The 27,525-nt window shown below is 45.6% G+C and overlaps 7 protein-coding genes across 9 annotated transcripts; 3 read left to right on the top strand and 4 right to left on the bottom strand.

The window, feature by feature from the left end:
* Positions 1-105: 105 nt before the first annotated feature.
* On the bottom strand, positions 106-9,071 carry LOC122616225 (serine/threonine-protein phosphatase 6 regulatory subunit 3). Its single transcript, XM_043791600.1, has 11 exons — positions 8,942-9,071; positions 8,559-8,718; positions 8,293-8,492; positions 7,915-8,239; positions 7,540-7,853; positions 7,344-7,482; positions 7,170-7,288; positions 6,549-7,110; positions 6,429-6,493; positions 5,308-6,369; positions 106-5,124 (listed from the first exon to the last, which is right to left on the bottom strand). Exons 2-11 carry the CDS (start codon positions 8,616-8,618, stop codon positions 4,998-5,000), a joined length of 2,973 nt encoding a protein of 990 aa, XP_043647535.1. The 5' UTR covers positions 8,619-8,718; positions 8,942-9,071; the 3' UTR covers positions 106-4,997.
* A 354-nt stretch (positions 9,072-9,425) lies between these two features.
* LOC122616641 (E3 ubiquitin-protein ligase SHPRH) lies at positions 9,426-14,122 on the top strand. 3 transcript variants are annotated; one of them, XM_043792174.1, is made up of 10 exons: positions 9,426-9,620; positions 9,693-10,843; positions 10,908-11,623; positions 11,692-12,247; positions 12,303-12,483; positions 12,546-12,931; positions 12,984-13,102; positions 13,159-13,390; positions 13,454-13,614; positions 13,668-14,122. In XM_043792174.1, exons 1-10 carry the CDS (start codon positions 9,482-9,484, stop codon positions 13,831-13,833), a joined length of 3,807 nt encoding a protein of 1,268 aa, XP_043648109.1. In that variant the 5' UTR covers positions 9,426-9,481; the 3' UTR covers positions 13,834-14,122. The 3 variants fall into 3 exon arrangements, with proteins under 3 accessions (XP_043648109.1, XP_043648108.1, XP_043648110.1); XM_043792173.1 differs by having other exon boundaries at positions 9,426-9,632; XM_043792175.1 differs by lacking the exon at positions 9,426-9,620 and having other exon boundaries at positions 10,092-10,118; positions 10,172-10,843.
* On the bottom strand, positions 14,046-17,110 carry LOC122616643 (zinc finger protein 540). The gene is made up of 3 exons (XM_043792176.1): positions 16,124-17,110; positions 15,456-16,069; positions 14,046-15,398 (listed from the first exon to the last, which is right to left on the bottom strand). Exons 1-3 carry the CDS (start codon positions 17,040-17,042, stop codon positions 14,340-14,342), a joined length of 2,592 nt encoding a protein of 863 aa, XP_043648111.1. The 5' UTR covers positions 17,043-17,110; the 3' UTR covers positions 14,046-14,339.
* Positions 17,111-17,524: 414 nt separating this feature from the next.
* Positions 17,525-20,364, bottom strand: LOC122616319 (zinc finger protein 135). The gene is made up of 2 exons (XM_043791731.1): positions 19,230-20,364; positions 17,525-19,170 (listed from the first exon to the last, which is right to left on the bottom strand). The coding sequence occupies exons 1-2, from the start codon at positions 20,095-20,097 to the stop codon at positions 17,717-17,719; spliced, it is 2,322 nt and encodes a 773-aa protein (XP_043647666.1). The 5' UTR covers positions 20,098-20,364; the 3' UTR covers positions 17,525-17,716.
* Positions 20,365-20,681: 317 nt separating this feature from the next.
* On the top strand, positions 20,682-21,240 carry LOC122616320. The gene is made up of 2 exons (XM_043791732.1): positions 20,682-20,982; positions 21,042-21,240. The coding sequence occupies exons 1-2, from the start codon at positions 20,737-20,739 to the stop codon at positions 21,117-21,119; spliced, it is 324 nt and encodes a 107-aa protein (XP_043647667.1). The 5' UTR covers positions 20,682-20,736; the 3' UTR covers positions 21,120-21,240.
* LOC122616318 (zinc finger protein 668) lies at positions 21,171-24,425 on the bottom strand. The gene is made up of 2 exons (XM_043791730.1): positions 23,354-24,425; positions 21,171-23,297 (listed from the first exon to the last, which is right to left on the bottom strand). The coding sequence occupies exons 1-2, from the start codon at positions 24,297-24,299 to the stop codon at positions 21,706-21,708; spliced, it is 2,538 nt and encodes an 845-aa protein (XP_043647665.1). The 5' UTR covers positions 24,300-24,425; the 3' UTR covers positions 21,171-21,705.
* A 678-nt stretch (positions 24,426-25,103) lies between these two features.
* On the top strand, positions 25,104-27,470 carry LOC122616496 (zinc finger protein 708). The gene is made up of 2 exons (XM_043791968.1): positions 25,104-26,475; positions 26,534-27,470. The coding sequence occupies exons 1-2, from the start codon at positions 25,153-25,155 to the stop codon at positions 27,335-27,337; spliced, it is 2,127 nt and encodes a 708-aa protein (XP_043647903.1). The 5' UTR covers positions 25,104-25,152; the 3' UTR covers positions 27,338-27,470.
* The last annotated feature ends 55 nt before the right edge of the window (positions 27,471-27,525 follow it).

Below are 27,525 nucleotides of genomic sequence, written 5' to 3'. Positions count from 1 at the left end.
ATTTTTAAAAACATCGAACCAGTTTTGGCGTCATTTGTTCAATTCAATTTATGAAAATAAGTTATAATGGTTTTCAAAATTTCAAAATAAGTTAGACGAGCGCAGTAAGAATCAAATAGTATCGCTTTATTGATAAATTTCAATACGAATTCAAAGTGAATTTCTATCGTATAATGCACAAATCTTATTGTTAGACAATTAATGCTATTACTCGTACAGTTTACGTTTCCGTTTCCGCTTTCTGCGGCTTAATCCATATTCGTGTAAACTCGCTTAACTTTAGGGTACATGCAAAACAATCACAAATTGTCTTCAACTTGGGCAAAGCGGGTGTACGAGTGTGAGTATTTCATGTTTCTATTTTTTCTCTCAGTGTATGTGTATATGTGTGTGTGCGTTGAGCAAAACGTTGACGGGCCAAAAACGCTCACAATTACATGATTTGAATTCACAATTAATTATACAATTACTTCAATATGCCTGCGTAGAAATGCGACGGTATAGTAGTATAGATCGGAGCATAGAGTTAACTATTCTGTTTGCTTGATTTCTGGAACTACATTTAGTTGGTTGCCGGGGGGGCTAACGCTTAGTAGAGTTTTTCTAAACAAAGGTCTGTCTCTCCTTCTCCCTAAACAAATGCACCGAAAACAATCGATTGACTTTTGGCTCTGTTTGCGTAGTCCTTAAAAACCCTTCCACTCTCCATTACTATCTCTCTCTGTCAGTTTAAGGCACTTACTCAAGAAATCGCGATTCCAGAGCGTCCCTTTGGGGTTAGTGATTCGCTTTAAAGTATTACCTCGGAGTTTCGACCAAAACAATGTGGCAAGCTAAACGGCGAGTATGTGTGTGGGTGTCCTCCTGTACGTGTATTCATTTGTGGGTGTGCAGTAGGGTGGACCAGTCGGTGCAAACTAACCATCAAAGCATATTGCCATTAAAATTGTTATTAGCAATGTATTTGGCCAACATTTAGTTTTACAAGTAGAAAAAGTCACCATTCAATTATTTTAAAGCTCTCTTCAATGGTTTTTCTCCAAATAAATGTAGTGTGTACTGTCAATGCCATACACAATGTATAAATATATAATCGTACATACATAGCTTCCGTTACAAAAAGTCGTCATAATTCAGATTTATATTTGGCTAATGGTGGTCAAATTAGAAAAGTTGCAACTTTATTAATACAAATTCCTCTATTTTTCAGGCTACGTAGAGTAGGTGAGTTTTTGCAAAAATTTAGGTGCGGTGTTTGCACACGGCGTATGAGTGATGCACATTGAAACCATATCGTATTGAGAGTGCAAGCCTTAAATTATAAATAGAACTATGGTCCACCCTAGTGTGCAGCTATCACCTTGAGCACTTAACGTATTTTATATATGTATGTATGCTCTATAGCAAGTATGACAAATATGTCTGTTTCGGATATTTCACGATACGTTTCGCAGTTCTCAAAAGTCTGTACTCGGCTTACATATATAAGGTAATATATAGTATAGTTCGTTAATCGTTAATCATTATGTGTATATGCATAGACACCAATAGTTGTTAATCGTTAAGAGTAATATGCAAATTCTGTATGTGGCTTTTCTTTCGCTTGGTTTAGTTAGGAATATGTATACGCGTATTGTTGTAAATATCTAACATAAATTCATACATGAAGCACACTTGGGTTCGGTTCTCATTAACTATTTGCTAATGTGGTTAGTAATTCGTTCAAAGACTCGCATTTAACAAAATATCCATTATGTTAACAATTTGATTTTTAATTTTTTGTAATTTTTTTTTTCGTGTTTTTTTCATTTTCTTTTTAATGTTTTTCTATTTTCAAATATATATGTATTTACTGTACGAAGTTGAAGTTGTTTATTTCTTATCATTTGTTGTATTACAGTTGCTTCTTCCTCGTTGTTGTTCCCGCTGGTTCTTCATTAAAGAGTTAGAGAATTAGACCTTCGATTGATTATATGTATGGAACTATTCCATTCTATATCTGTTTCTTGTGGTTTGCAGTTGGAAACCATTGTAGCATTATTTGGGGGTATTCATTGAATTGGCTTAATTGAAATACTGAATTGCTGAACACACACAGACAAAATTATGTACGTTACGATCCTTAAAAATAGCATCTTCATCTCGACCATTGATTCCGCATTAGTTTTAGTTTTGTCTCAATTAATTGCGCCACGATCAGCAAATTACAACCTCACTTAACACCTAATGCACTTCACAAAATATGCAAGAACCCCATTTCATCGAGATGCGGATCATTAATCAATCAATTAAATCATCAATGAATTAAATGTATCTCTGTATATAGGCATGCAAGTACTTATGTGTGTATAATTCTGTTTCTGTTTCGCATCGAGGCGATCAAAACATTTCTGAAGACTTTCTTGTTCACAATTGTTCTTAGTTCTTGTTTGCAAAAAACTTTGGACGTTTGGTATTCTTATTCAAGTTTTAATAATTAGACAAACAAAATGCTTAAAGCTGCCCACAAGACTTTGTCTACATCATTTTTTAGGTATTATATTTATGTTTCTCGTTTGGTTTTTATTCGTATTCGTATATATGTATATATTAAGCTTGCTGCAGCTGCTTAACATTTAAAAGACACACAGTATGTAGGTGAAATTAACTCTAGGATTACGGATACTACCACTCTCTAAATGGTTTTCAAGGGGTGTGGTTTTTCTCATTTTTGTTTTTTTTTGCTTAGTTTTCAGTGGTTTTTCTTTTATAGTTTTCAGTAAGGCATATGCACAAGGGAAGGACTCGATCATCGTCGCTTATCGTTGGATATTCCGGATACTAAGTTGGTAGAAATGAAAACGCATAACTAGGGGGGAAGACAATACTGGGGACAATTGTATGTACAGTACAAGGTTTACAATTGGCTGCTTGATATGAGTTTAATTTAAGTTAAGTTTAACTTTAGTTTAGTGCTTAGTTTGTGAGAAGCTAGAGAACTAAGAGCTGCGATCCCTGACCATCCCTACTAGCTCGAACTTAGAGATACTTTCGCACTGTTACAGACTACACGTTAAAACTCCATCAATTAGATTTCATTGCAGTAGTTATTGCTGTTTGGTTGTCCAGGTGTCCTGCTGATTGTGATGCTAAAGAATCGTATAATTAACTTGTTCAGAGTGTCTCGTGTTGGCTGTGTTTTGTATTTTCCAAATGGTGGAGGCCATTAGTTGATGTTTCATAATTTGTTTAAATTAAGTTTGCTTTATCAAATACCCTGCAACTTCATTTAATTATCACAGTTTTTCATCAGAGATAGTTTAAATGTTTCAATATTTTTTGTTTAATTCTTATTTCTGTTGTTTCATTTTCTTGGTTGTTCGTTCACATTTTGTGTTGCTACAGTATGCAAGTAAAAAGCAAGCGAGTTGAAATTTGTGCAAACTTGAGTTCTATAACTAAGCATTTTATATTAATTAGCAAATAAGTATTACTTTGCTTTTGCCTTGGATGTGTGGACAGGGTTTTGGTTGTTAAATATTTTCCACACATCTATGTCTGATATGCTGCCCGCTCCATTCTCTATAATCTTATAGTATACATACTCTAGGTGTCTAACTTTTTGTTTGTTTATATTTTTTGGTGAGCAAGTCGTCTCGTGTAAAACAAACATCGATTTTACTTTTAAAGTAGTTTCTGTTTTATTTTTTATCATAATTAAAACGTAATTATTTGGAAGCAAATGATGGCATATTTGTTTAACTTCTCCTTAATATTTTTTTTAGCGTTTTGTTCGTGGTTTTCTGCACGTTTAAAACACAAACATTTTTCAGCGATAACTTGAACAGAGCAACTAACACAATACACAAAAAATATAAATGTAAAATTTAAAATGTCTTCTTGGAAAGTCTTCTTTTGAATTTCTCATTTCGTTTGGTTTGGTCTGGTAATTGTATTTATGCATAGGTAGGGCATATAGATCGTGGGTGTAAGTCATTCATGTGGTGACAAATGCCGAGTGTTGTCCTTTCGTTATGTTTATTATCCTTCTTCTTTTGTGGTTTTTTTTTTCATTGTTTTGTACTTTCGACAAAGAATATTTTTTGGTTAAACCGATTTGTATACAAACAAGGTAATAATGGCAAAAGACAGAAGTATATAATCTTATACCTCTCTAATACATAATGCGTATATTTGTGCTTGCAGCATGTGGGTATGTGGTGTTGAACGTGTTGGTATTTTGGCATTGCTTTTGCTTTTGATTTCAAAATACATACAATAAATACAAGTCTCCAATTTAACAATACAAGTATAAGTGCGGAGTTGTCCATAGATTACGTCACCACTAATTGGAGGGGATTCCCCACAAAAGGAGGATGATAATGGGCGCTTTTGCGATAACGTAATCTACGGACAGCCTCCAAAAGTGTGTATATATATATAAATATATATATGTATGTATATACATCACATGAATAGATAGATAATCCTCATCTGATCGAGCTAAAACGAATACAATACAAATATAAACTAAGCATTCTAGACGTTGCGTGAATTTTGGTACTTTAAGTAATGCTCATAGGTTGCCTAACACATTGAGAGTATTGAAAGTAAAAGCGTACTAAAACGACAGACTAATACATATTACAAACAAAATACAGTTCTCTTAATTAGGAAACATGAAGGAAGTGTAATAATTAAAATAATTGGCAATACGAGCGAGGAGCAGAAGGAATCAACAATACACTTTTAATGTGAATATTTTTTTTGCTTTTTTTGTTTTTTTTTTTTTTGTTAATTTGCATTTTGGTTTTGGGCGGGCTTCGGCCTTTTGCTAATACACAAATCTTTTGTTGTACTATGCAGCCTGTTATATATGTACGTATAGTAGTAGTATGTGGTATATATTTATATAAATATGTATGCATGATAATGACCAAAGAGCAAATCAAAGGCGTTTTTACAATTTCTCGTCGACACGATTGCGGTTGAATGATGTGTGGTGTGAGGAAGTGCATTTATGTGGTCGTAGTTGCAATTTCAACATTGTTCGTCTTGGCGGCAGCGGCCAATTTCTGCTGCTCCGCTGTGATGTTGGCTTCGTGGCCATCCACGTTGTTGCTGCTGTTATCGTTAGCATGATTGCTGAAAGGTAAGGCAATGGTTTTAAGTACAAATGCATTATAAGTGTAAAAGGTACAAAAATAACACTAAAAATAAAATAGTTCAAAAGTTCAAACAGCTACAATCCAATACATTACATATGTGTAAACTTGTTTTGAATTTTAAAAAGAAAAAACGCAAAAGCAGATGGTTAACTAAACTTACAATTCATTAATTTTGCTGGCTGGTCCATTTGAAATGGGAGTTATTTGCTCGGTCTCCACAGGACGATCCGCACCCAATGGCTTGGTCCACATTCCCTCATCGTCCTCATAGTCATCCTCGGCATCCAGCAGTACGGATTGCAGTCGAGTTACAATTGCTGCAGTCTCCACCACGCTCGACTCTGACAGCTTATCGCTGATGGCCTTTTCCACGTTGGCATTATTGTCGTACTCAGCCTGCTGATCGTCGGTACACCCTAGAGTAACCTGGCCGCCCTTGCCCACAGCGTTTCCAATAGATTCAGCTGGTTGGCGATCCTCCTCTGGGCTCACTTCTGTGGCGGATGCCGGCGCTGGGGAAATGTCCTCCTCCTCCTCCTCTTCACCTGGCGGTGCAGTTATGGGCATACCCAGATCGCTGCCGAAGGTGCTAAAGTGCGCATCGAAATCGGCAAAGTTATCCGCATTGAAATCCGTGCCCCAGTTGGCAGTGCCAGTGTTAATCTGCGCAGAAACGCTGGGAATGTCGGAAAACTGGACGTCCATGTCCCAGGGATCAGTCAAGTTGTTAAGCGTGATCGAATTTTTGGTGAACATGCCGTGCCCATGGCCATCACCGCCGCCCAAGTGGTCGCCATGCTCTTCATCATCATCATCTTCGTCGTCAATGTTTCGACCAAACTGGAACAGATTCTGATCATTGGTAAATACGATGTCTTGCAACGTGTTATCCAGATCACTATATCCCATATTGCTGTAAGACAAGGTTCCAGTATCCCACGCATTTGTCTCGCCCATATAGTCCTTGGAGCCCACATTGTACTCATTCTCCTCGTGCGGATTGCAGTCGGCCAGGAGCTTGGTCTGCTGTTTAACCGCCAGCGAAAACTCGCCAGTTTCCGCGTCGATCAACGATTGCCACAGCTTAAGTTTGGCTTCGTCACTTAAGCTGGTGGTGATCAGATCACCGATATGTTCAGATTCTGATATACAATTCGTAATGTGACGCAGAATTTTGATAAGGTGGCCCATATAGCCCAGACGTCGACCCTTCTCAGCAGATCTTAAAGGGAACACAAATGTTATATGGCAAGTTAATAAATCATCAATTTAAGTACTTACTGCGCCTGCGCATTGTGCTGCCACAAGTCGACCAGTTTTGATACCAGATGACAGTTTACAATTAACTGCAAATCAGCGCGAATCAAGCTTAGTTCTGGACAAGAATAAATTAAGACTTACATGTGTTTGCATTTCAGAGGGCGGAGCACTGGCAACGGTCTTAGTCTTGTCGAGATCATTGAGCGTTGGCTCCGAATCCTGATGATCTGCTGGAGATTCACCATCCACCTCACAATTATCCTGGACTTTGGGTTCTGCTTCCTCAGAAGCTGTTGCTTCGGTCGCGGTTTCCACTTGGCTCTTGTGTACTTCCTGCTCTTGGTTTTCTTCTGCAGTTGCCTGTCGCTCATCGTGGGTCTGGGCAGCCACTTCCTGCGCAGCTGCCACTTCGATTTCGATGTCACCGCCTTCCTCATCCTTGCCACCTTCCGCCCGCTTTGCATCGTTAAGAGCGTTCTTCATCTCGACTTCGGACTCCTCCGTGCCCACCTTCAAAAAGGCATTGATCAGGCAGTCTGCAGTGAAGAAGTCCGTAACCTCCGTGGATGCAGTGTTGTTGTTGGACAGCTCGTTGTAAAAGACCACATGCAAGGCCTTTTCCATCTCTGTGTGTAGGAAATTGTTCCAGCAGTACTGCTGGAAGAAGTCCAGCAACAGGCTGAAGTACTCAGTCGCGCAGATTCTAGAGTATACAAAGGTATTATTATTAAAAATTCGCCTCCTCATTAATATGAGACTTACGCCTGCTGAATTGTCTCATGCTTGGTCTCCAGCAGGGCAGTGAACACGCGGCACACTTGCAGTCGAGTCTTTCCAAATGGGGGCGTCAGCACGGCGGCCGTGGTTTCTAGCGTGGGTTTCTACAATTCAAAAGATAAACAACTGGTTCTTTGTGGCAAAAAGTTTCATGCTAACCGCAGGCGGGTTTTTCAGTATGTGGACAAATTCCTGGAGGCGTGGCGCCATCACAGTGATCACAGTCTCCTGGACTTCCTGGTGGAATTCGCGTTCACGCTTTTGCAACAATCGCTGGCGATCAGAGTTGGGCTCATCTCTACAGGAAATAATACAATTAGGGTGAGGTAACAAAATCACTTTTAGCATAATTTACGTGAAGGTAATTGGCTTGATTAGCGTAAGTACAACCGATATTCCTGATAAGATGGCGCTCTCCTGAGCGTTTGGTTCCAAAATCACATTTAACAAGGCTTCAATTGTATCCGCAGATTCGATCGTCTTCAGAATGGGGTTGGATCCATCGAAGGCCGGCTCAAACGAATCGTTCTCCTGCTCGGTCTGGCGCATTAGGCGCCCTTGGTTAATAAGATCACAGAAAAAGTCGGCAACATTTGCATGTTTGTCGGTTTCTTGAGGATTACGCAATATTGCAATCAGTCTCTCAACAATTTTATCTTCAGTTAGCCACTGTTCAAGTAAATATTCGATAAGATTTCTATGCCTTGGAATGGATTTTCAATGAACTTACTTCGAAAAGGTTCCGCTTGAGTCGCCCACCCTCGATGTCCTTCATCATCTGCATTATTAGATCAGGTATGACCGGTGTGTCAAAGTGTTTACAAATGAAATCCAAAAAGGTCTTCTGCGATTTAATATACTCCAGGAGTTGTAGGCACATGTGTTGATACAAAAACCAATCTTGTTCAGGCTTTTTGGTAAAGAGCATGCTAAACGTTTTGCTAAAAAACGACGATAGCAATGGATTTAACGGTGGTTCCTTTTCCAGATATGAATACAGCAGCTGCAGCGTCTCCGCGTCGTTCAGTAGCTTCTCGTCCAGGGACGGCAGGCCGCTGAAAGGCATGGGCTATAGAATTCTGGATGGCAACGGGCTTTGAAACCTTACAGTGTGAGTATCTCACAGGACATGTTGGCATAGCGGAATCGCTGCGACATGGGCACATCTTCAGAGGGCTCGGTCGTGATCAGCTCCACCAGACGCCGAATGACCTCGGGACGTGTAAAGTAGTTGACCAGGTTCTTCTTTTGCGTCTTGCACTCCTGCAGTATGTCCTCCTCGTCCAGGAATTCCTCCAGCGTGGAGTTCTGCGAATGGACACGTCGCGGAATTATAACATTTCCAGTTGATCAGCACGGGCCGAGTTAACCTACCTCCTTCTCGAGCAGCGCCTCTATATTCGCGGAGGGCGCATAACCCTTGTCCCAAAACATTTTTCGCACGTACGTCTTGGCGGTGACACTTTCAGGCTGGGTGAAACAAGATCAATCTTCGCTGGACTCGCGGAACGCTGATGACTTGGCATGCACGGCTCTGCGGGACGGGATTGGAGATTTGGATAAGCGGAATCGCGCAATTAATACACTGAACACAGACTAGACTCAGCTCGACACTCGGCTCGCACAAAGTAATGCGTAAATTTTTGTAATTATGCCAAGCAGGCCCCACATATACACTACGAATGCGGGCCGAAAATTGGGTGTACGCCGGTCGTTTGGCCTTGCAACGGTTGGGGGATGGTTGGGCCCACACTTACGAGTTAGTTGGACTTTGTTTTGCTCACTGTTTGTTGCACTTTTAATTGTTTTTCAACCGAAAAAACCACGCTATAATTTTCTTCACTGCTTCGTAGAGGTGGACAATATTCGATTAAAGGTATATTAACTCAGAGTGATATCTGCGGCCGATCGACCGTGTCCTCAAGCAATCGGTTATCGATGGTAATTTTTGAACGTGTTCACACGCTAACTACGGTATATCGTCATTGGTGAAATTACCTTTAATTTGCGTTTTAGATATAAATAAATTTTTATAAATTATCAAAAATTTGTATCTATACTCTGGTGTATACTATATGTTAAATCGCACTCTCTTTTTTCATTTTCGCCTGAGTTGCTAATTAATAACTTAGCAAATATGTTTTCTGTTTGGAGCAGTAAAACCCGCCTGTTGCAATCGTTGAAAGTTAGCAGTGAAGAAGTGGCATAGGTGTTTATTATCGTTTTTTATGTTATCGCCTATTGAATTGGCGGTCATCGCACATTTGTTTGACCGAATTGTTGTTTTGCGAAATACAATGGATGGAATTGTTTTGTGCGAAATTGCGGATGAAGTACCGCCAGAACGTCCCGAGGATCCAGCGGAGTTCCGCTATGCAAAAAGGCGATGGGTGTTTAAGGATTTTCTAGTTGAGCATAAGGAGGCGATTTTGATTTGTATTGAAAAGTGTGCGTAGGTTTACGCACCGAAATTGTTTAATTTTAATTGTTAATAATAATATTTCGCAGGCCAGAATGCTCGGACAAGAAAGCTGAAGTTCAGGACCATCCGGCAGGACTCGGACACCTACATCCTGGTGCTTTGCCATGAACAGACGCATGTTCGAGCCCGTGTTATCGAGATGGAAGTCGGAGAAAAACTTCTGCCCATTTTCTTTAAGGACTTTAGGAACAGTCTGGAGTTCGAGGTGGCCCAGCAGGAGAAGGAGCACAAGCGTCCCTTAAAGACATATGTGACCACCAAGCTGTATGACGCCCTCTACGAAAGACACCGCCAAAGCATCAATGTGGAACAGGACCCTTCGCTGAACCTGCCTAAAAGATTTCAATCTCAGTTACGCAAGTACCAGCAGCGCACTGTATCCTGGATGCTGGGACGGGAGCAGCAGATCACTGAACTGCCGGCCAACTACATAGTGCTCCATGCCATTGATGGTAAAAGTCGCGTCTTCAAGCATAAATACTGCTTACAATTTTACCCCTTCGAGGAGGAGATTCCCAAAATCACGTTGCCGCCGGGTGGCATTCTGGCTGACGAAATGGGTCTGGGCAAGACCGTTGAGTTCCTGGCCATGCTGCTGATGAATCCGCGACCGCAGGACTCCTACCGGAACGATTACTGGCACCAACGTTTGGAGGAGATAACCGATGATGTGCCATTAAAGCGGGCACGCATGACCAAACAACAGGAGGTTTTCTGCATCTGCACCAAGAAACGTGATAAACGCGTGCAGTGCAGCAAATGCCGTCGATGGCAGCACGAATCGTGTATGGGCTCTTCAAATACATCAGCGCACTTGTGCCCCAGCTGCTGGTCCGAGTTGGTAAAGTCCAGTGAAAGGCTTGTGGAGAGCGGTGCCACCATCATTGTTTCTCCCAACGCTATCATGATGCAGTGGTTCGAAGAGATACACAAGCATATATCGCCATCCCTTAAGGTGCTACCTTATTTCGGCCTACACTCATCCTTCTGGGTTAGTCCTCTCAAACTGGCCGAGTACGATGTGGTGCTTACCGACTATACGATACTGCGTAACGAAATATACCATACGACGGACTACAAGTCAGACCGCCAGATGCGTCACCAACAAATGTACATGCGACCCAACTCCCCACTTCTAATGGTAAACTGGTGGCGCGTTTGCCTGGATGAGGCACAGGTAATGCGAATTTTTACTCGTGCATCCACGGCTTACTGAATATTTTTTTAAACTACCCACCCAGATGGTGGAAAGCAACACTTCAGCAGCTGCCGAGATGGTTAGAATGCTGCCGGCCATTAATCGTTGGGCTGTTACTGGCACAATTGATGAATTGCCGCCTCTGTTGGAGTTTGTGGGCCGACCTGACGTCTGCAGACCACCGGATGCTTGGCAAACTGTTGACAAGGCCTTTCAGCTCAGCTACAAGTGCGAGCCGCTGCTAGAGCTCCTCGAGCACAGCCTGTGGCGTACATGCAAGTCCAAAGTGGAGGACGAACTGGGAATTCCGCCACAAACGGAAGTTGTTCACCGCTTGGAGCTGAGTAACGTGGAGTCTCTGTACTATCGCGAAGAGCATTTAAAGTGTCACGAGCAATTCCTTGCTGCGGTGGCCAAACACACCCGGCATAATGAAGACAATAGCTCCTGCCTGGCGTCCATCTCCCCACAACTGCTGCGCATCATCCTGAAGCCCTTTCTCCGCATCCGACAGACCTGCTCAGTACCAGTAATGCTCAACAGCAATGTGTCCAGCACCGACTACCTGCACCCACAGGATCTGCTGGCGCGTCTGAAGTCCAACAATGAGAACGAGTGTAAGACAGAGCTGCGCAGCTGGGCATCCTCCTACAACGGCCTGGCCGCTATACACTTCATAAAAGAAGATTTCCCCCAAGCCATTAAGTATTATAATCTCCTGTTGAAGCTGGCTGATGAATATAACGAGCAAAATATATCGTATGTTTAATTTTTTACTACTAATACACAAATATAAATCTAATGTATTAACATTTATAATTTTATAGTGTTGACAGTGTGCTTCAAATTCATGCGATATACAACCTTCTACAGGCATGTGAACTGGCTCCCGTTGCAGACAAGTTATCAGAACTGGAGCACAAAAAGTATCAGGCTCAAATGAAGCGACTGGAGTGGAAGTATTTAGAGGATAATACATACGTGCTTGAAAGCGCACTCAGCTGCTACAACGAAAATCTCAAAGAAGTTTGCGAACTGGAGGAACGATTCGAGGGCAGTACTGTGGATCTGCTGGCAACGGTGGTGAACCACAAAACCTCTCTTCACGATGCTATTTGGAACAAAGTCCGGGATGACTTCTTCCGCCAAAACATTTCGGTGGAAAGGCTCGAAAACGTAAACTCCATGGCCGGAATGCTATACTTTATGGATGTATGGCATAATAAGCTACAAAAGTTAAAAAGCAGTTTGCTCACTGAGTTTGAATACCTAAAGGAAGTTATGCAGCAAGCTTGTGAGGCTATCAAAACAGGAGAGGCGCTCTCCCAGGAGATAAACAACTTTATTGGAAGCGTAACCGATTGTCATTTGGCAGATATTTTGGTGAGTTTGCAAACCATGTGTCTCAATATTGGTCTAATAAACATATATTTAATAGGACGAAAATAAGGATAAGGATAAGCAAAAGAAACCCAAGAAGAATCGTCATTGTCAGCTGTGCAAGATTCGCGATTCATTGAATCAATTTGAGTGTCTTCTGTTTGCTAAAAAGCTGGACGAACAGGCTACGGTAACTGAGGGTTTGGAAAACCCCAGCATGGAAATAAGTTTAATTAAATGTAACCAAAGATAAAAGCATATTTCAAGTTTCGCAGAATAACGTATTTTTATATACAAACAGCCATCTTCACCTTCCTGCGGTCTAAGCCAGACTTTAGTGAGTGGAAAGAGGAATGCCAGAGCAAACTGGATTTGCTGTCTTGCCTTCAGGACTTGGTCAAGTTTCAAATCAAGTACTGGATCGAGGTGGAGTACATGGTCAAGGCTTTTGACGAACTGGAAATGTGCAAGATGCGGATCCTTCTCACCGACGATCCGGAGGAGCAATCAAATTACAGAATCCTGGCGTGCCAGCTGGACGAGCAGCTAGAGTTCAATCAGTATAATCTGCAGCATTCGCAGTTGAACTTTACAAGACTGTGCGGTCGTTTAAAGTACCTGAAGCATCTTAAAGAGGATTCCGCCGACAAGCCTTGTCCCATCTGCCAAACGCAAGACGACGTGAGGGTGAGTAGCCAAATATCAACCAATTTTGCAGCGCTAATGATTTTACATTTAGTATGTGATGATGGTATGTGGGCACTTTGTGTGTCAACACTGCCTGGATAGCATGAGGAGGAAGAGCGGCCGAGTGTCTGGCGTCACAAAGTGTCCACTTTGTCGGCAGGACTCGCCACAGTAAGCTTTTGCCATTCGTCTTCCACACGCCGATTGCAACCATATATTTCCTATAGGTTATATTACTCCGTTCGTCCGGGATCCCACAAGTCAATTATTGGAGACTTTTCGACAAAAATCTCAAGTGTTGTGGAATTAGTGCTGAAAATTAAAGGCGACAATGAGCAGGAAAAGATTATAATATTCTCCCAATGGCAGGCGATTCTTATTGAAATTGCCAGAGCCCTCAGTCTCAACGGCATTCAATTCCGCAACAAATGCACCAATAAGGATTTTGATGATTTTAAGGTTTTTATCTTGCTTTGTTTTTTCTTATGTTTTTATCACTGCTAACCATTTTACCTCCTTTAGGACCCATTTAGCAATGTCACCTGTCTACTAATGCCACTATCCAAAGGCTCAAAGGGTTTGAACTTGATCGAAGCCACACATGTATTCCTCGTCGAACCTATTCTTAATCCGGGCGACGAGCGCCAGGCCATAGGTCGTATTCACCGATTTGGACAAAATAAGTGAGTGCGCTATTAAAATGAAGGAGCTTTCAATTATCATTAGATTTTTATAGACCCACGAAGGTGCATCGTTTTATTGTGAATGGAACGGTTGAGGAGAATATCCTCTCGCTAATTACTTCTGCCGATGACACGACCACTCTGTCAACTCACTGGGATCTGGAGAACATGACATTGGACAGTCTTAAGAAGCTATTCATACTCAAGGAGAAGGAGTAGAACAAATGAATTTCAAATAACCCATTCCGATTAGATTTAAGCACTTAGTAGGGAAGGTTTGGATACACATTTCTTGCATATTTATATATAAATATATAACTGCCACAAACTGTTCATCTTCTGAAAAGCTTATCAGATAAAAAGTATTTAATATGTAATGTAATATAAGGAAAATGTAAGTCATTCCGTCCCCCAGAAAAATCAAGAACAACTTTTGATTTTGGGGTTGTATAATTTCTTAGACTTGCAACCTTTCAATTTAGTCCAAAATAAATGAACTAAAGTCGAATCCACTTAGGTAAATTGTGTTTTCCTGATTAATGTACAGTATTATTTGTACTAGCATTAGGGACATTATATTTAATTGTATTAAAACATATTTTCTGCTTAAGTCTAAATCATATTCATCTTACACACTGTTTTCATAAGTATAATAAGGTATTGCTTTTTATAAAAAACCTAGGTTCGATTTTTCATCTGTGACAGCGTTAAACGCTGGCCAAATCTCACACATGATCGATTTTTAAGGCATCCAAACTGGTGCCATCAGCATGCGCCTTCTGAGCGAAGTAGCCATCGTAGGAGCTTTGCGCCTTGTCAATCTCCTGCTGATGCTGCAGCCGCTGCAGTTGATCGTAGGCAGCCTCCTGTATCTTGCGGCGCTCCTCCTCCGCCAGTCGCTTTACCTCGTTCTCTTCGAACTGCTGCGCCTGGAGTTCGGCAGATGCTGCTGCTCGCTCCGCCGCTGCCTCCTGGTACTCGTCGTAGGAGTGCAGGCTGCGGTCACTGCTCTCAAGCTTGTGTATCGAGGAAAGCTGCTCCTTGGCCGCCTCCGCAATTTCGCGTCGCTTCGCATCCGCCTGACGCTTTGCCTCTCTCTTGCTGCGTTCCTGCTCTTCCAGCTCCTCGCGTGCGGCATAGAACTTGGGCGAAATAACGGGTGGACGGTTCTCGTGGGTTCGCTGATGGCGCTTTAGCGCCGTCTCCTGCCGGAAACGGGTGCCGCAGGTCTTACACTCAAAGGGTTTCTCGCCAGTATGAATCCACTCGTGGTGCCTCAGCGTTTGTGCCTTTGCAAATCTTTTTGGGCAAAAACGGCAGGCAAAGTCTTTGACCTTTTCGTGGATGATCTTATAGTGCCGCTTCATGTTTCCGATATTGTTGAATCCCTGACCGCAACCGGGGCAGATATGTTTGCCCTCCTTCTTGGTAAAGTTCACCTGAGGTGACCATGACGGCACTGAAACTGAGGGTATGGGATTTACAGCAGTGCCAGCCAATTGCGCCAGATCCACTCGTTGTACGCGACGTGGGTCTTTGGGTATGGTAGCCACGGATTCGGCGCACACCTTGAGCAATTCGTCGGCGGCGTTTTGCGACATGATCGGTTCAATGGATACGCCCTCAACTGGGGGCGCAGGCGAAGTGTCGAACTGTTCACCAGGTGTCTCGCCCATTTCAACCTGCCGCTGGCGATAGGTCTCAATAGCACGAAGCACACGCTTCTCATGAGTCTTTAAGTGCTTGGTCAGACTCTTGGGATAGAGAAACTTCTTCCCGCAGACCTACAAAAAAAAAGGTAACAATGAGTTTGTTGGCTTGAAAAATCGCCCTACTCTTACCTTGCACTCGCAGCGCTTTTCCCCCGTGTGCGTCATCTCATGGATCTTGCAGGCGTGTGACTTCCCGAAGGTCTTTCCACAGTATTGACACGCATAGTTTTTGATCTTCTCGTGCACGATCTTAATGTGGTTGGCCAGACTCTGCTTGTTGTGGGAGGCGTGCTCGCAGATGTGGCACTTGAACTTCTTCTCCTGGGTATGCGTCAGTATGTGCGTGTTCCATTCCTGCCTGGTGGTTTTTCCCACCCCACAGTAAGGACACACGTAGTTCTTAATGCCCGCGTGCCGCATCAGATGATCCTTCAACGCACTATTGATCACGAACCTTTTGCCGCATATGTTGCAGGGGAATGGCAGCTCCTTGCCGTCGTGCTTGTACATATGCTTCTTGAGCGCCATGGGACAGCGGAATACCTTCTCGCACTCGGTGCAAGGGTAATCCCGTGGAGGCGCCGCCGCCTTGGTAATACCATGCATCTTCTTCATGTGAAAGGTGAGCAGGCGGATACGCGGGAAGGTCTTGCCGCAGCCATCGACATTGCAGGAGTGCACCTCGGATAGCTCCGTGTGGGCGTGGTCGATGTGAAGCCTTAATCCTCCAGCTGTGGTGAAACCTGAAAATGCGTGCGATTAATACAAGTGCGCAATGTGGACGGATTATCACACACCTTTCCTGCAGGTTTCCACTTTGCATTGGAAGGGCAGGAGATCGTTGTGGTGCTTCATGTGCTCTTCGTAGCGGATGGCCTTCTTGAACTTCTGGTGGCAAATGTGGCAGTCGATGATGCGGTGCAGGTGGCGTTCGCCAGGCGGAATCCTCTTGCGCCGGCTCTTTGACTTCTCTCCGTCCTCGTCCTCCTCCTCGGAGCCTGAGACGGACTCCTGTTCCTCCTCCTTAATTACGGGTGCCTTCGCTTTTGGTTTCATCCGGGAATTATCCCTCAAGCGCTGGGCCAAAGGCACATCATCGTCACCATCGCTGCTGTTGGGCTCAAAGTCCACATCTTGGTCAAAGTCTTCGTCGCTCTCTTCCGAAGAATCCGCGGCAAAAATGGTCATCAGATCGGCGGCATCCAATTCATCTTGCTTCACTTCCTTCTCTACCTGCTCGGCCTCCTTGTCCACGTGCTCCAACATCTTGAACACATCCTCCTCGTTCTCGATCATCTCCATTTTGTGATCCAGCAGCGGATCGAAGTTGATGCGATCCTCCTCGTCCTGACCCACCAGCTCGGGCTCGTTTCCAGCTACGTTGAGCAAATCAAAGTTTTTTATCTGCGTACTCGCCGGCGGACAAAAGACGTTCCTGGTCACCATGTCCTGGAACTTTTGCACCGAGTCCACGCACAGCTTTTGGAACTCATGCAGGTCGTCCAGTCGGCTGAAGCACGGCGCGCACAGACACTTGGGAAAGCCATCCGACTGTTCCACGGCCAGCGAAGTGCAAACACACAGCTTCTTGGCCAATCCGGGAATCAGGAACAGGTCGAAGGATCCTGCTCCGCCGCCGTTCTCCGGCAGGCGATTCAGGCAGATGCGGCACACCGCGTGCACCGAGTACTGGGCTGCCTCGGCCTCCTCCTCCATGATGCCTGGTCCAGGGGGAATCTACTGGCCAAATCCACGGAATATTAAGCCGAGAAAAACTTTACGCGTCAGACTAACCAAAACAAATACTAAAAAATACTCCCCAGTGATACCAAGTGCAGACAGCTATGAGATAGTCAAATTATTAAAACGGATAAAAATGTGGATAATGCTATCCACATATTAAAGAAAATCAATAGGGCTATAAAAATGTCTGCCATTTTATGATTGAATCGTTATAAAAGTACTTTTTAATCTAAATTAGAGATATAGATTTATATTTATTTCATATAAGTTGTACCGCTAGTGAAATGTAGCTCGAAAAAAACGAGTTCACTGCTCTACAGCTCATCACTGCCTTGTTTACCAAAATGACTCGTTAACCAACACTGCGGAGAATTTGAAATTCAAATTTTCAATGCTTATTACTGTTTATTATATTAAAATCATTTTAAAATGAATACAATTAGTAAAGTACAAACTTAAGCAGTTTAAAGGGGGGTTTAAATACAAAAAATGTCAAAACATGTTTGCAAAGTGACGGAAACTAGTTGGTAAACCTTAGAGACCTATAACTCATATGTCCTTCATAGAAACACATAATGAAAGGATCGGAAACGGATGCGTAAACAGTTTCCGATTTGTTCGCACGTATTTCCGGTTGATTCTGCCGCTCATACATGGTCCAACTTCAGTGCGTCCACCGAGGTGCCCTCCGCCTCCGCCTTCTGAGCGTAGAAGCCGTCGTACGTGTTTGTCTGCTTCTGCAGCTTGTTCAGCTGCTCGAACGCAGCCTCCTGGATCTTGCGAAGCTCCGCCTCCGCCTTGCGCTTGGCCTCGTTCTCCTCGATTTGGTAGGCCAGCAATTCGGCGGTGGCCGCAGCCCTTTCCGCCGCCGGATCCTGGTACTGCTCGAAATTCTTCGGCTGCTGGCGCTTCACCGCGGTGCTGGACTCCGCCTTGGGTCCCGCCGGCTCCTTGGGCTTGCCCGGCGGACGGGGCGGCTTGTCGTGAACCTTCATATGCGTCTTGAGCACCTGCTCCTGCCGGAAATGCTTGCCGCACACCTTGCACTCGTAGGGCTTTTCGCCAGTGTGAATGTACTCGTGGTGCCGCAGATACTGCTTCTTGGCGAATCTCTTCGGGCAGAAGCGGCAGCAGAAGTCTTTGACCTTTTGGTGCACCACCTTGTAGTGCAGCTTCATGTTGCTCACGTGATTGAAGCCCTTGCCGCAATCCGGGCAGATGTGCTGGCCCTCCTTCTTGGTGAAGTTCACTTGCGGCGACCAAGAGGGCAGGTTGACCGATGGAATCGGATTGGCCACCGTTCCCGCCAGCTGGGCAATGTCCACCCGCTCCACGCGACCACGCAGGTGCGGACTGGGCTTAGCTATTGTTGATGATCCACTGGCCCCGTCGCCCATCAAGGGATTTGCACCCTGCGTCTTGGGCAGATCACGTTTCTCGTGCGTTTTCAAATGCTTGGTGAGGCCCTTCTCGAAGAGGAACACCTTGCCGCAGATCTTGCACTCGCAGCACTTTTCGCCGGTATGACTGCGCTCGTGAATCTTACAGGCGTGGCTCTTGCCGAAAGTCTTTCCGCAGTACTGGCAGGCGAAGTCCTTGCGCTTCTCGTGCACCACCTTAACGTGGTTGGCCAACGCCTGTTTGTTGTGGGAGGCGTGGTCGCACTGCCGGCACTCGTACTTCTTCTCCTTCGTGTGGGTCAAGATGTGCTTGTTCCACTCCTGGCGCGTCGTCTTGCCCACTCCGCAGTACGGGCACACGTGATTCTTGATGCCCGCATGTCGGAGGAGATGATCGCGCAGCACACTGTTGATGGGGAAGCGCTTGCCGCAAATTTCGCAGGCGAAGGGCAGCTCCTCGCCCGTGTGCTTGTACATGTGCTTCTTGAGGGCAGTGGGGCAGCGGAAGACCTTCTCGCACTCCGTGCAGGGAAAATCCCGCTGTGGAGTGTCCACCTTGTGCACACGTTTCATGTGGAAGCTGAGCAGCACGGGGCGGGCAAAGGACTTATTGCAGCCCTCGTAGGTGCACGGATGCATGGCCGATGTCTCCGTGTGGGCGTGTTCCACATGGACACGTAGTCCATTGGCGGTGGTAAAGCCTGAAATTGGAAAAAAATACATTAATCTCCCACTCAGATGTCCTGCAGGCGGGGATTACCTTTCCGACAACTCTCGACAGTGCACTGGAAGGGTAGCAAGTCGTTGTGATGCTTCATGTGCTCCTCGTAGCGAATCGCCTTCTTGAACTTCTGGTGGCAGATGTGGCAGTCAATCAGACGGTGGCGATCCCGCTCCGTAGCTGGAATCCTTTTGCGCTTGGGCTTGTCCTTGGGATTACCGTCGGAGTCCTCTGATGAGCTGGTCTCCTCGGACTCCTCCTCCTCCTCATGCCGCTTGGCAGCCGACTTCGGCTTGCCCTTTGCCTTGGAACCACGGGTGGCTCCTCGTCGGCTGCGCTGGGCCAGTGGAATGTCGTCGTCACTACTGAGCTGGTAGTCTGCGTCGAGGTCGTTGTCGTTGCCACTCTCATAGGAGTCATCGTGCGATCCTTGGCCAAACGGCTGTTCCATCTCCATCTCCACCTCTTCGACTTCCTTTTCGACGGACTCCAGCATCTTAAAGACGTCCTCCTCGTTCTCAATGATCTCGATCTTGGAGTTGAGAAGCGGATCAAAGTGGACGTTGTCCTCCTCCTCGCCCGGCATATCCGCCACGGCGGCGCTAGTGTCCAGGACATCGAAGTTTGTTTGGCAGGCGAAGGCGTTGCTGGCCACCAGATCCTGGAACTTTTGCACCGAATCGACGCACTGCTTCTGAAAGTCGTGCAGGTCGTTCAGCTTGGAGAAGCAGAGGGTGCACAGGTTCTTGGGGAAGCCATCCGCCTGCTCCACGGAAAGGGAGGTGCAAACGCACAGCTTTTTGGCCAGACCGGGCACTCGGAACAGATCGTAGGCCGCCGAGTCGTCCACGGTGGACAGGCAGGTGCGGCACACCGTGTGGATGGAGTACTGGCTCCCCTCATTCATTTTGGACACTCAATTCGATGCTGGAAATGCCCGAAATCCAGAAATCGCGAAAACCACAGCAATCCGAAATGTTCTATCGCCGAGAAAAAAATCCAATACAACACACATTTGTGTGTACTCGCGTGTGCGTGTGTGTGTGCGCTCGTCAGCAATTCGGGTTATCGATTACCCGCAAGCGACGAGTACGCTCGCTGAAAAACTGCGCAGCTCTAGCACTCGCCACCCACACTTAGGCGTTTTGTTTTGTTTTTCCCATGCACATGCATGTGCGCAGCGGAGAGGGTACGATGGGCGTATTAGGCCCAGCGAGTGTGTGTATTCGTAGTTAAGTCGCACAGTCAAGTTCGCGTCAATATGACTTCCTTACAGCTACGAGCACAATAAAAGTACTAGATCAAAACGAAGTGAAAAATATGAAATATTTTTATGTGGCCTCTCTTTGAGACTTTTTAGCTTATATATAAATATATATTTTAATATTTATTTAAAAATATAAACTATATATATATAAAATACTTAAAATGGCTGTATGGTAGATTAATTTTTTAAAATACATTAGGGTGCATTTATGTTCCTATGGATCGTTTCTATAGCAGCTATTTATTTACTTGTCGTGCCGAAAAATACGTTTTTAAAAATATGGAGCAGCCGAATAAGGATTCCATAGAAGCTCTCGAAGCAGAAGCAAAAATATTGGGCACGGAACTGGCATTGCAGAATGCCGGGAATGAGAACACCAGGCTCAAACTGGAGATCACCAAGATGGCTGAGGTCCTGGAGAAGCAGAGGATGGTTTTGGAGAAAGCCGACGACAACAGAAAGGAGGCCAAATTGATTTTCTCAACTCTGATGAAGTTAAATAAGAATGGCGGCAGTGACTCGGCAGTTAAGTCGCCTCCTAAGCTTAAAAAAAAGTATTACAAAAGTTTAACCATTTGTTTCAGAAGCCATCAAATCCTTTGCAGAGTGGAGCACCCACTGGGGATACCGACTTAGTTGAAGAAAGGAAACTTTCCCAGTAGAATCCTCCTTTTACCTCATTTTGTTAACCAAAGTGTTTTTTAATCTTCGAGTTAAAATCAATTGTTATCTTTATTTGTCTAAATTTAAAGAACGAACTATATAAACCAAAATTCAGTATAACCATCCAGATGGATTTCAGCTAATAATGAACTATTTTATATAAATAAAGGTTTGATTAAAGTTCTTGCGGGTACAAAAATGTTTGTAATTAATATATATTTGTAAAAATCACTGGTATTGCAAAGTGGTCACTTAATATCCCGCCCACCAGATGGAAACTCCAATGGCGTTATGAATATTAATTTTAATCCATTACTCTAAGTAAGCACGGGAGACATTACACGGAAAACAAAATACATATATTGCATGTATGTATAAACGTACGTAAAAAGTAAGAAGTGCTCATATTGTAATATGCACTCGGATAATCTGGACTGCCTATAAGCCTACAATTTGATCCAGCTAGAGAGCAATTCGAGGCATGCCTAAAACTATCCGGACAGTGACAGCTGCAGTGGAAGTGGATACATATGGATGTCGCTAGTGTATGCGTATATGCTAGTAAAGTAACGCCAATCCTGCTGCCTACACATGGTCGATCTTCAGGGAATCCAGGCTGGTGCCCTCGGATTGCGCTTTCTGCGCATAGTAGCCATCGTAGGAGGTGGTCGCCTTCATGATCTCCTGCTGCTGCTGCAGCTTCGTCAGCTGCTCGCAGGCCGCCGCCGCGATCTTCTGCCGCTCGATTTCCGCCTTCCGCTTCGCCTCGTTCTCCTCCAGCTGGTGCGCCAGCAGTTCAGCGGTGGCCGCTGCCCGCTCCACCGCCGGATCTTGGTACTGGTCAAAGTTACGCGGCTCGGCATCCGGTTCCAGCTTGCGGAACGTGATCTGAGTGGGCGCACTGCGCTCGGGCACGTGTCGCCTGTTTGGCTTCTCGTGCGTCTTGATGTGTTTCTTGAGTGCCGTCTCCTGGCGGAAGTGCTTGCCACAAATCTTGCACTCGAAGGGCTTCTCGCCCGTGTGGATCCATTCGTGGTGGCGCAGAATCTGTGCCTTGGAGAATCTCTTGGGGCAGAAGCGACAGGCAAAGTCCTTGACCTTCTCGTGGATGATTTTGTAGTGAAGTTTCATGTTTCCAATGTTATTAAAGCCACGTCCACAGCCTGGACAGATGTGCTGTCCCTCCTTCTTGGTGAAGTTCACCTGCGGCGACCACGAGGGCACGGAGACGGAAGGTATTGGATTCACCGCAGTGCCAGCCAGCTGAGATATGTCCACCCGCTGGACGCGTCGCGAGTTCTTCGGTTTGGGAGGCACTGCAGCGGTCCCGCCGCCGCATGCCTTGAGCATGTCCTCACTGGGCATCTGGTTGGGATCCATTGGCACCAAACCGTCGCTCTGCATCTGCATCGGCATCTGGCCCGGCATCGGTACGGACATTTGGCCGGGCATGGGAATGTTAAGCTGCTGGCGAAGGGGCTCCGCCGGCGGCAGATCCCGTTTCTCGTGCGTCTTCAAATGCTTGGTGAGGCTCTTCTCGCAGAGGAATATCTTGCCGCAGATCTTGCACTCACAGCACTTCTCCCCCGTGTGACTCCTCTCGTGCACCTTGCAGGCGTGGCTCTTGCCGAAGGTCTTTCCGCAGTACTGGCAGGCGAAGTCCTTGCGCTTCTCGTGCACCACCTTTACGTGGTTGGACAAAGCCTGTTTGTTGTGCGAGGCGTGGTCGCACTGTCGGCACTTGAACTTTTTCTCCTTGGTGTGAGTGAGGATGTGAGCGTTCCATTCCTGGCGCGTCGTCTTACCCACTCCGCAGTAAGGGCACACATGGTTCTTGATACCCGCGTGTCGCATAAGGTGATCCCTTAAAGCACTGTTGATTACAAAACGCTTGCCGCAGATATTGCAAGGATACGGAAGCTCCTCGCCCGTGTGCTTATACATGTGCTTCTTGAGCGCTGTGGGGCAACGGAATACGGTGTCGCATTCTGTGCAGGGGAAATCTCGAAGCGGAGCCGCCGCCTTGGTGATGCCGTGCACCTTTTTCATGTGGAAGGTGAGCAGGCGGACGCGCGGGAAGGTCTTGCCGCAGCCCTCGGCGATGCAGGCATGAACCTCGGACAGCTCTGTGTGGGCGTGGTCGATGTGTATGCGCAGCCCATTGGCGGTGGTAAAACCTGAAAAGTAGGAAATCATAAAGAACGCATATTTAGGTGCTTTTTTGCGGACATACCTTTCTTGCAGGTTTCCACCTTGCACTGGAAGGGCAGTAGGTCGTTGTGGTACTTCATGTGCTCCTCGTAGCGGATGGCCTTCTTGAACTTCTGGTGGCAAATGTGGCAGTCGATGATGCGATGAAGGTGGCGTTCCTCGATGGGAATGCGCTTCCTCTTGGGCTTGTCTCCCCGCGATGTGCCTTCTTCGGAGTCATCTGATTCGGAGGATGAGCCGCTCAAGTCCTCCTCCTCTGGCGGAGGAGGTTTAATCTTTTTGGGCCGTCCCCTGGGCCTAGGCTTGGGTTTGTCTAGGCTGCTGAAATGGTCCTGGTAGGATCCGGATCCGGTAGCTGGTCCCCGCATGCGCTGGGCCAGAGGAATGTCATCATCGCTGCTGTTTGGTTCGAAGTCCAGATCGTGGTCGTTGTCGTTGCCGCTCTCGATGGAGGAATCGTCGTCGAACATCTTGACGGAAACGTCGCCCCCGTCATCCTCCTCCACCTTGGCCTCCTTCTCCACCTCCTCGGCCTCCTTGTCGACATGCTCCAGCATCTTGAAGACATCCTCCTCGTTCTCGATCAGCTCCATCTTATGATTCAGCAGCGGATCATAGTTAACGTGGTCCTCCTCCTCGGCCTGGTAGTCCTGCACAGCAACATTGGGATCGAAGACGTCGAAGGTGCTCTGGCAGGCAAAGACGTTGCTGGCCACCAGATCCTGGAACTTTTGCACCGAATCGACGCACTGCTTCTGAAAGTCGTGCAGCTCGTTCAGCTTTGTGTAGCACAGGGTGCACAGGTTCTTCGGGAAGCCATCGTTCTGCTCCACGGACAGGGATGTGCAGAAACATAGCTTCTTGGAAAGTCCTGGCACCATATACAAATCGTAGGCGGCGTCGTTCTGCAGGTGGTTCAGACAGATCCTGCACAGGCTGTGGATCGAGTACTGCCTGCCATCGTTCATCTTGCTTTTGATCGCAATCGGCACTGCGGATTTAGGCGGTTTTCTATAGCTTTTTGCGTCTCTCTCCGGTCAGTAAGCAATAAAATAATATTGACACAGAAAAAATTGTATACTCGTCGACTGGCAATCGAGCGAGTGGGCAATAAGCAAGTACTTCTGCCAGCGAGTTACTCGTCCGAGTGCGTAGTTGTTACAAGTTCCAGGGCTGGACAATCGATGTTTTTTCTTACTTTCTTATTTGTAATTCTAATTAGGTTGCAGTAACAATAGTATACGCAAAAAACAAACTAAATGTGTAATAAAATTAACGTACGATTTTTTGCATACTCAAAATAGTAATTCAGTGTTTTTTAAAAATATTTTTCAAATATTTACAATCTAAGCCAATAGCTCGTATCTATTTGTATCTATAATGAACAAAAGAAAAACAAATGAAAGAAAGAAATTGAAAAAAAGTAAAAAAAAAGTTTACTTTAACTAGGTGAACTAGGTAACTAGGCGACGACACTTTAATGAATACCAATTCTGTGCTTCTAAAAATATTATACAAATTGGGCACCAAAATATGAAGCAGGAAAATGAAGAATATGAACATCAAAATATATTGATATTGAAATAAACATATTGAACAAAAGTAAACAAAATTTTATTTTTACCAGGCATCAAAACGGTCTCTTAAAAGCACATCGACTTAAGCCACATTTTAATTAAAAATAAATAGAAACAAGCTGTTTATTTTCACCCCATTACACCAAAATGGGTTAAAAAGAAAGAGAAACGGTCACACTGCCCGTCACACTGGAACAAATTTGTTTTGAAGCTCGCCTTGTGATCTCCCCGAGAATCGGGAGAAATGGGCACCAGGGAGCTCCCGTTCTCCGTCCTTTCGCTTTGTCGCACCTGCCTTATCCAACTGGAGCATGGTGTTGGACACGATCTCTTCGTGGTTCCAGATCTGTCCAAGAAACTAATGGCTTGCACTTCGTTTGAAGCGGATCAGAACGACGGATTCCCGAAGAACTTGTGCCCCCAATGTTTCACCAAGTTGAACGAGCTGCACGATTTCCGCGAACTGTGCGCAAGATCCATCAAACGTCTTAGGGAAATAGTCACCAGCCAGAGGATTGCACCCATGGGTGTTTTCGAACCCATAGCTGAGGATTCTGAGGCACCTGGAAGGCCGGAGGAGCCGGCTAGTTTTGATCCCCTGCTGAATCACAAGCTGGAGATGATTGACAACGAGGAGGAAGTGTTCAAGATGCTGGAGAAGGTGGACAGAGACCCAGAGGAGCATTCAAGTGGCCAAAGCCAAGATGATTCCTCCAGTGCAGAGGACAACGGAGTGGAGGAGGAGAAGAAGCCGTCGGAAGGGTTCACCAGTGATGATGAACAACCCTTGGCGCAGCGACGGAGGATTGCGAACGAGAAGCGTAAGCTGCATCGCCTAATAAGCTGTCCCATCTGCCAGCAAAAGTTCAAAAAGCAGTCAAAGTACGAGGAGCACATGAAGCACCACAATGATCTGTTGCCGTTTCAATGCCAGGAGGAAAGTTGCCGCAAGGGCTTCACTACAGCCGGTGCACTGCGTCTTCACGTGGACTATGCGCACACCAAGAAGGAGGATGAGATTCCCTGCACGGTGGAGGGCTGTCGATTGGTATTCCCTCGTCTCCGCCTGCTGACCATCCACTTGAAGAAGGTTCACAACCAGGCGAGGGTTAGTGCTCCGCGTGTTGAACAGCCTTGCAGGGAATGTGGCATGGTTTTTCGTTGCCCGGTGGCTTTAAAGAAACACATGTACAAGCACACGGGCGAAGAGCTCCCCTATCCCTGTAACATTTGCGGCAAGGGCTTCCATATTAACAGTGCCCTAAAGAATCATCTTCTCCGGCATGCAGGCATCAAGAACTACGTGTGTCCGTACTGCGGAGTGGGGAAGACCACCCGCCAGGAATGGAGCAAGCACATTCTGACCCACACCCAGGAGAAGCAGTTTAAATGCCACATCTGCGAGCACGCCACTCACACAAAGCGGGCTCTAGATAGCCACGTTAAGATTGTGCACGAGAAAATCCGAAATTTTGCATGCCAGTACTGTGGAAAGACTTTCGGAAAATCCCACGCCTGCAAAATACACGAGATGACGCACACCGGTGAAAAGCGATGCGAATGCAAGGTAAGGAAATTACTTTCATATCCTTGATAGCATAGTCTGACATGTTTTCACCTTGCAGGTTTGTGGCAAAAAGTTCCTGTACACGGAGAGTCTCACAAAGCACCTGAAGATTCATGAGAAGAGCGTTGAAAGGGCTCTGGAGACGTATAGACAGCGGCAAGGAAATGGCGACGCCAGAGACTCTCATGTGGACACGGATCAGCTGCTGAAGGTGTGCGCCGAATCCGTAGCCACCATTCCTAAGGATCCCCGCCGCGTAGAGCGAGTTGATTTGGCCCAACTGGCAGGCACCGTAGTGAATCCCATTCCCACAGTTCAGATACCAGCCAGCAAAGTGCCAGACAGAGCGAAGTTTGTGCAAAAGGAGGGCATACACTTGTGTCCCGGCTGCAGTCAGGGATTCAATAACCTAGGCAACATGAAGCGTCACTACAAGAGCGTCCACGAAAAAGTCAAGGACTTTGAGTGCCGTTACTGCTCCCGTCGCTTCGCCAACTCCCAATCCCTGAAGCAACATGAGTGGATACACACTGGTGAAAAGCCCTACGAGTGTAAGAGATGTGGCACTCACTTTCGCCAGGAAGCAGCTCTCATCCGTCACCAAAAAGTCCATGACGAAAAGCCGCCGAAACACGCCAGACCACCAAAGGAAATCAGCGAAAGAGCACGTGAGAAGGCCCTGCAGAAAAGTGAGCGTAGACGAAAGGTTGAGGCTCTACGGCAGGAAATTGCTAAGGTCGCTAAGGCGGAGCTCAAGGATTTGGAGAACCAACGGACATTAGAGAAGCAGCAAAACACCTACGAACAGTATCAGGCAGCGGCAGCTAGCCAAACTTGTCCAGAATCTAAGGCAGAACCTTAATCACACATAGGGCAACAGACTTCCCAAGAGTGGGAATTTTTATTGTTGGTTAATATTTAACTATAAGTTGTTGAACTAGTTCTAAGCTTTTAAATAAACTTGATAAAGTTGCTACCTTTAGGATAACTAATGGTTTTGGGTGTGAAAATAGTTTTAAAATAAAATCTGTCAAAAATCGTTATAAAAAA

This window comes from Drosophila teissieri, chromosome 3L, assembly GCF_016746235.2.
Source record: "Drosophila teissieri strain GT53w chromosome 3L, Prin_Dtei_1.1, whole genome shotgun sequence".
NCBI lineage: Eukaryota > Metazoa > Arthropoda > Insecta > Diptera > Drosophilidae > Drosophila > Drosophila teissieri.
The sequence above is the reverse complement of the archived record's forward strand: the minus strand, read 5'-3'. Positions and strand labels throughout refer to the sequence as shown.

Coding starts and splice junctions, on each gene's coding strand:
- LOC122616225 (XM_043791600.1), bottom strand. CDS start 8,618: ATGTTTTGGGACAAGGGTTATGCGCCCTCCGCGAATATAGAGGCGCTG. Junction 7,111..7,169: donor CATGAGACAATTCAGCAGGC/GTAAGTCTCATA, acceptor TGTATACTCTAG/AATCTGCGCGACTGAGTACT. Junction 5,125..5,307: donor GCCAGCAAAATTAATGAATT/GTAAGTTTAGTT, acceptor CTTACCTTTCAG/CAATCATGCTAACGATAACA.
- LOC122616641 (XM_043792173.1), top strand. CDS start 9,482: ATGGATGGAATTGTTTTGTGCGAAATTGCGGATGAAGTACCGCCAGAA. Junction 12,248..12,302: donor GTCATTTGGCAGATATTTTG/GTGAGTTTGCAA, acceptor TATATTTAATAG/GACGAAAATAAGGATAAGGA. Junction 12,932..12,983: donor AAACGCAAGACGACGTGAGG/GTGAGTAGCCAA, acceptor TTTTACATTTAG/TATGTGATGATGGTATGTGG.
- LOC122616643 (XM_043792176.1), bottom strand. CDS start 17,042: ATGGAGGAGGAGGCCGAGGCAGCCCAGTACTCGGTGCACGCGGTGTGC. Junction 16,070..16,123: donor AGTGGAAACCTGCAGGAAAG/GTGTGTGATAAT, acceptor ACGCATTTTCAG/GTTTCACCACAGCTGGAGGA. Junction 15,399..15,455: donor AAAAGCGCTGCGAGTGCAAG/GTAAGAGTAGGG, acceptor TTTTTTTTGTAG/GTCTGCGGGAAGAAGTTTCT.
- LOC122616319 (XM_043791731.1), bottom strand. CDS start 20,097: ATGAATGAGGGGAGCCAGTACTCCATCCACACGGTGTGCCGCACCTGC. Junction 19,171..19,229: donor TGTCGAGAGTTGTCGGAAAG/GTAATCCCCGCC, acceptor TTCCAATTTCAG/GCTTTACCACCGCCAATGGA.
- LOC122616320 (XM_043791732.1), top strand. CDS start 20,737: ATGGAGCAGCCGAATAAGGATTCCATAGAAGCTCTCGAAGCAGAAGCA. Junction 20,983..21,041: donor ATGGCGGCAGTGACTCGGCA/GTTAAGTCGCCT, acceptor CATTTGTTTCAG/AAGCCATCAAATCCTTTGCA.
- LOC122616318 (XM_043791730.1), bottom strand. CDS start 24,299: ATGAACGATGGCAGGCAGTACTCGATCCACAGCCTGTGCAGGATCTGT. Junction 23,298..23,353: donor GGTGGAAACCTGCAAGAAAG/GTATGTCCGCAA, acceptor CCTACTTTTCAG/GTTTTACCACCGCCAATGGG.
- LOC122616496 (XM_043791968.1), top strand. CDS start 25,153: ATGGGCACCAGGGAGCTCCCGTTCTCCGTCCTTTCGCTTTGTCGCACC. Junction 26,476..26,533: donor AAAAGCGATGCGAATGCAAG/GTAAGGAAATTA, acceptor TTCACCTTGCAG/GTTTGTGGCAAAAAGTTCCT.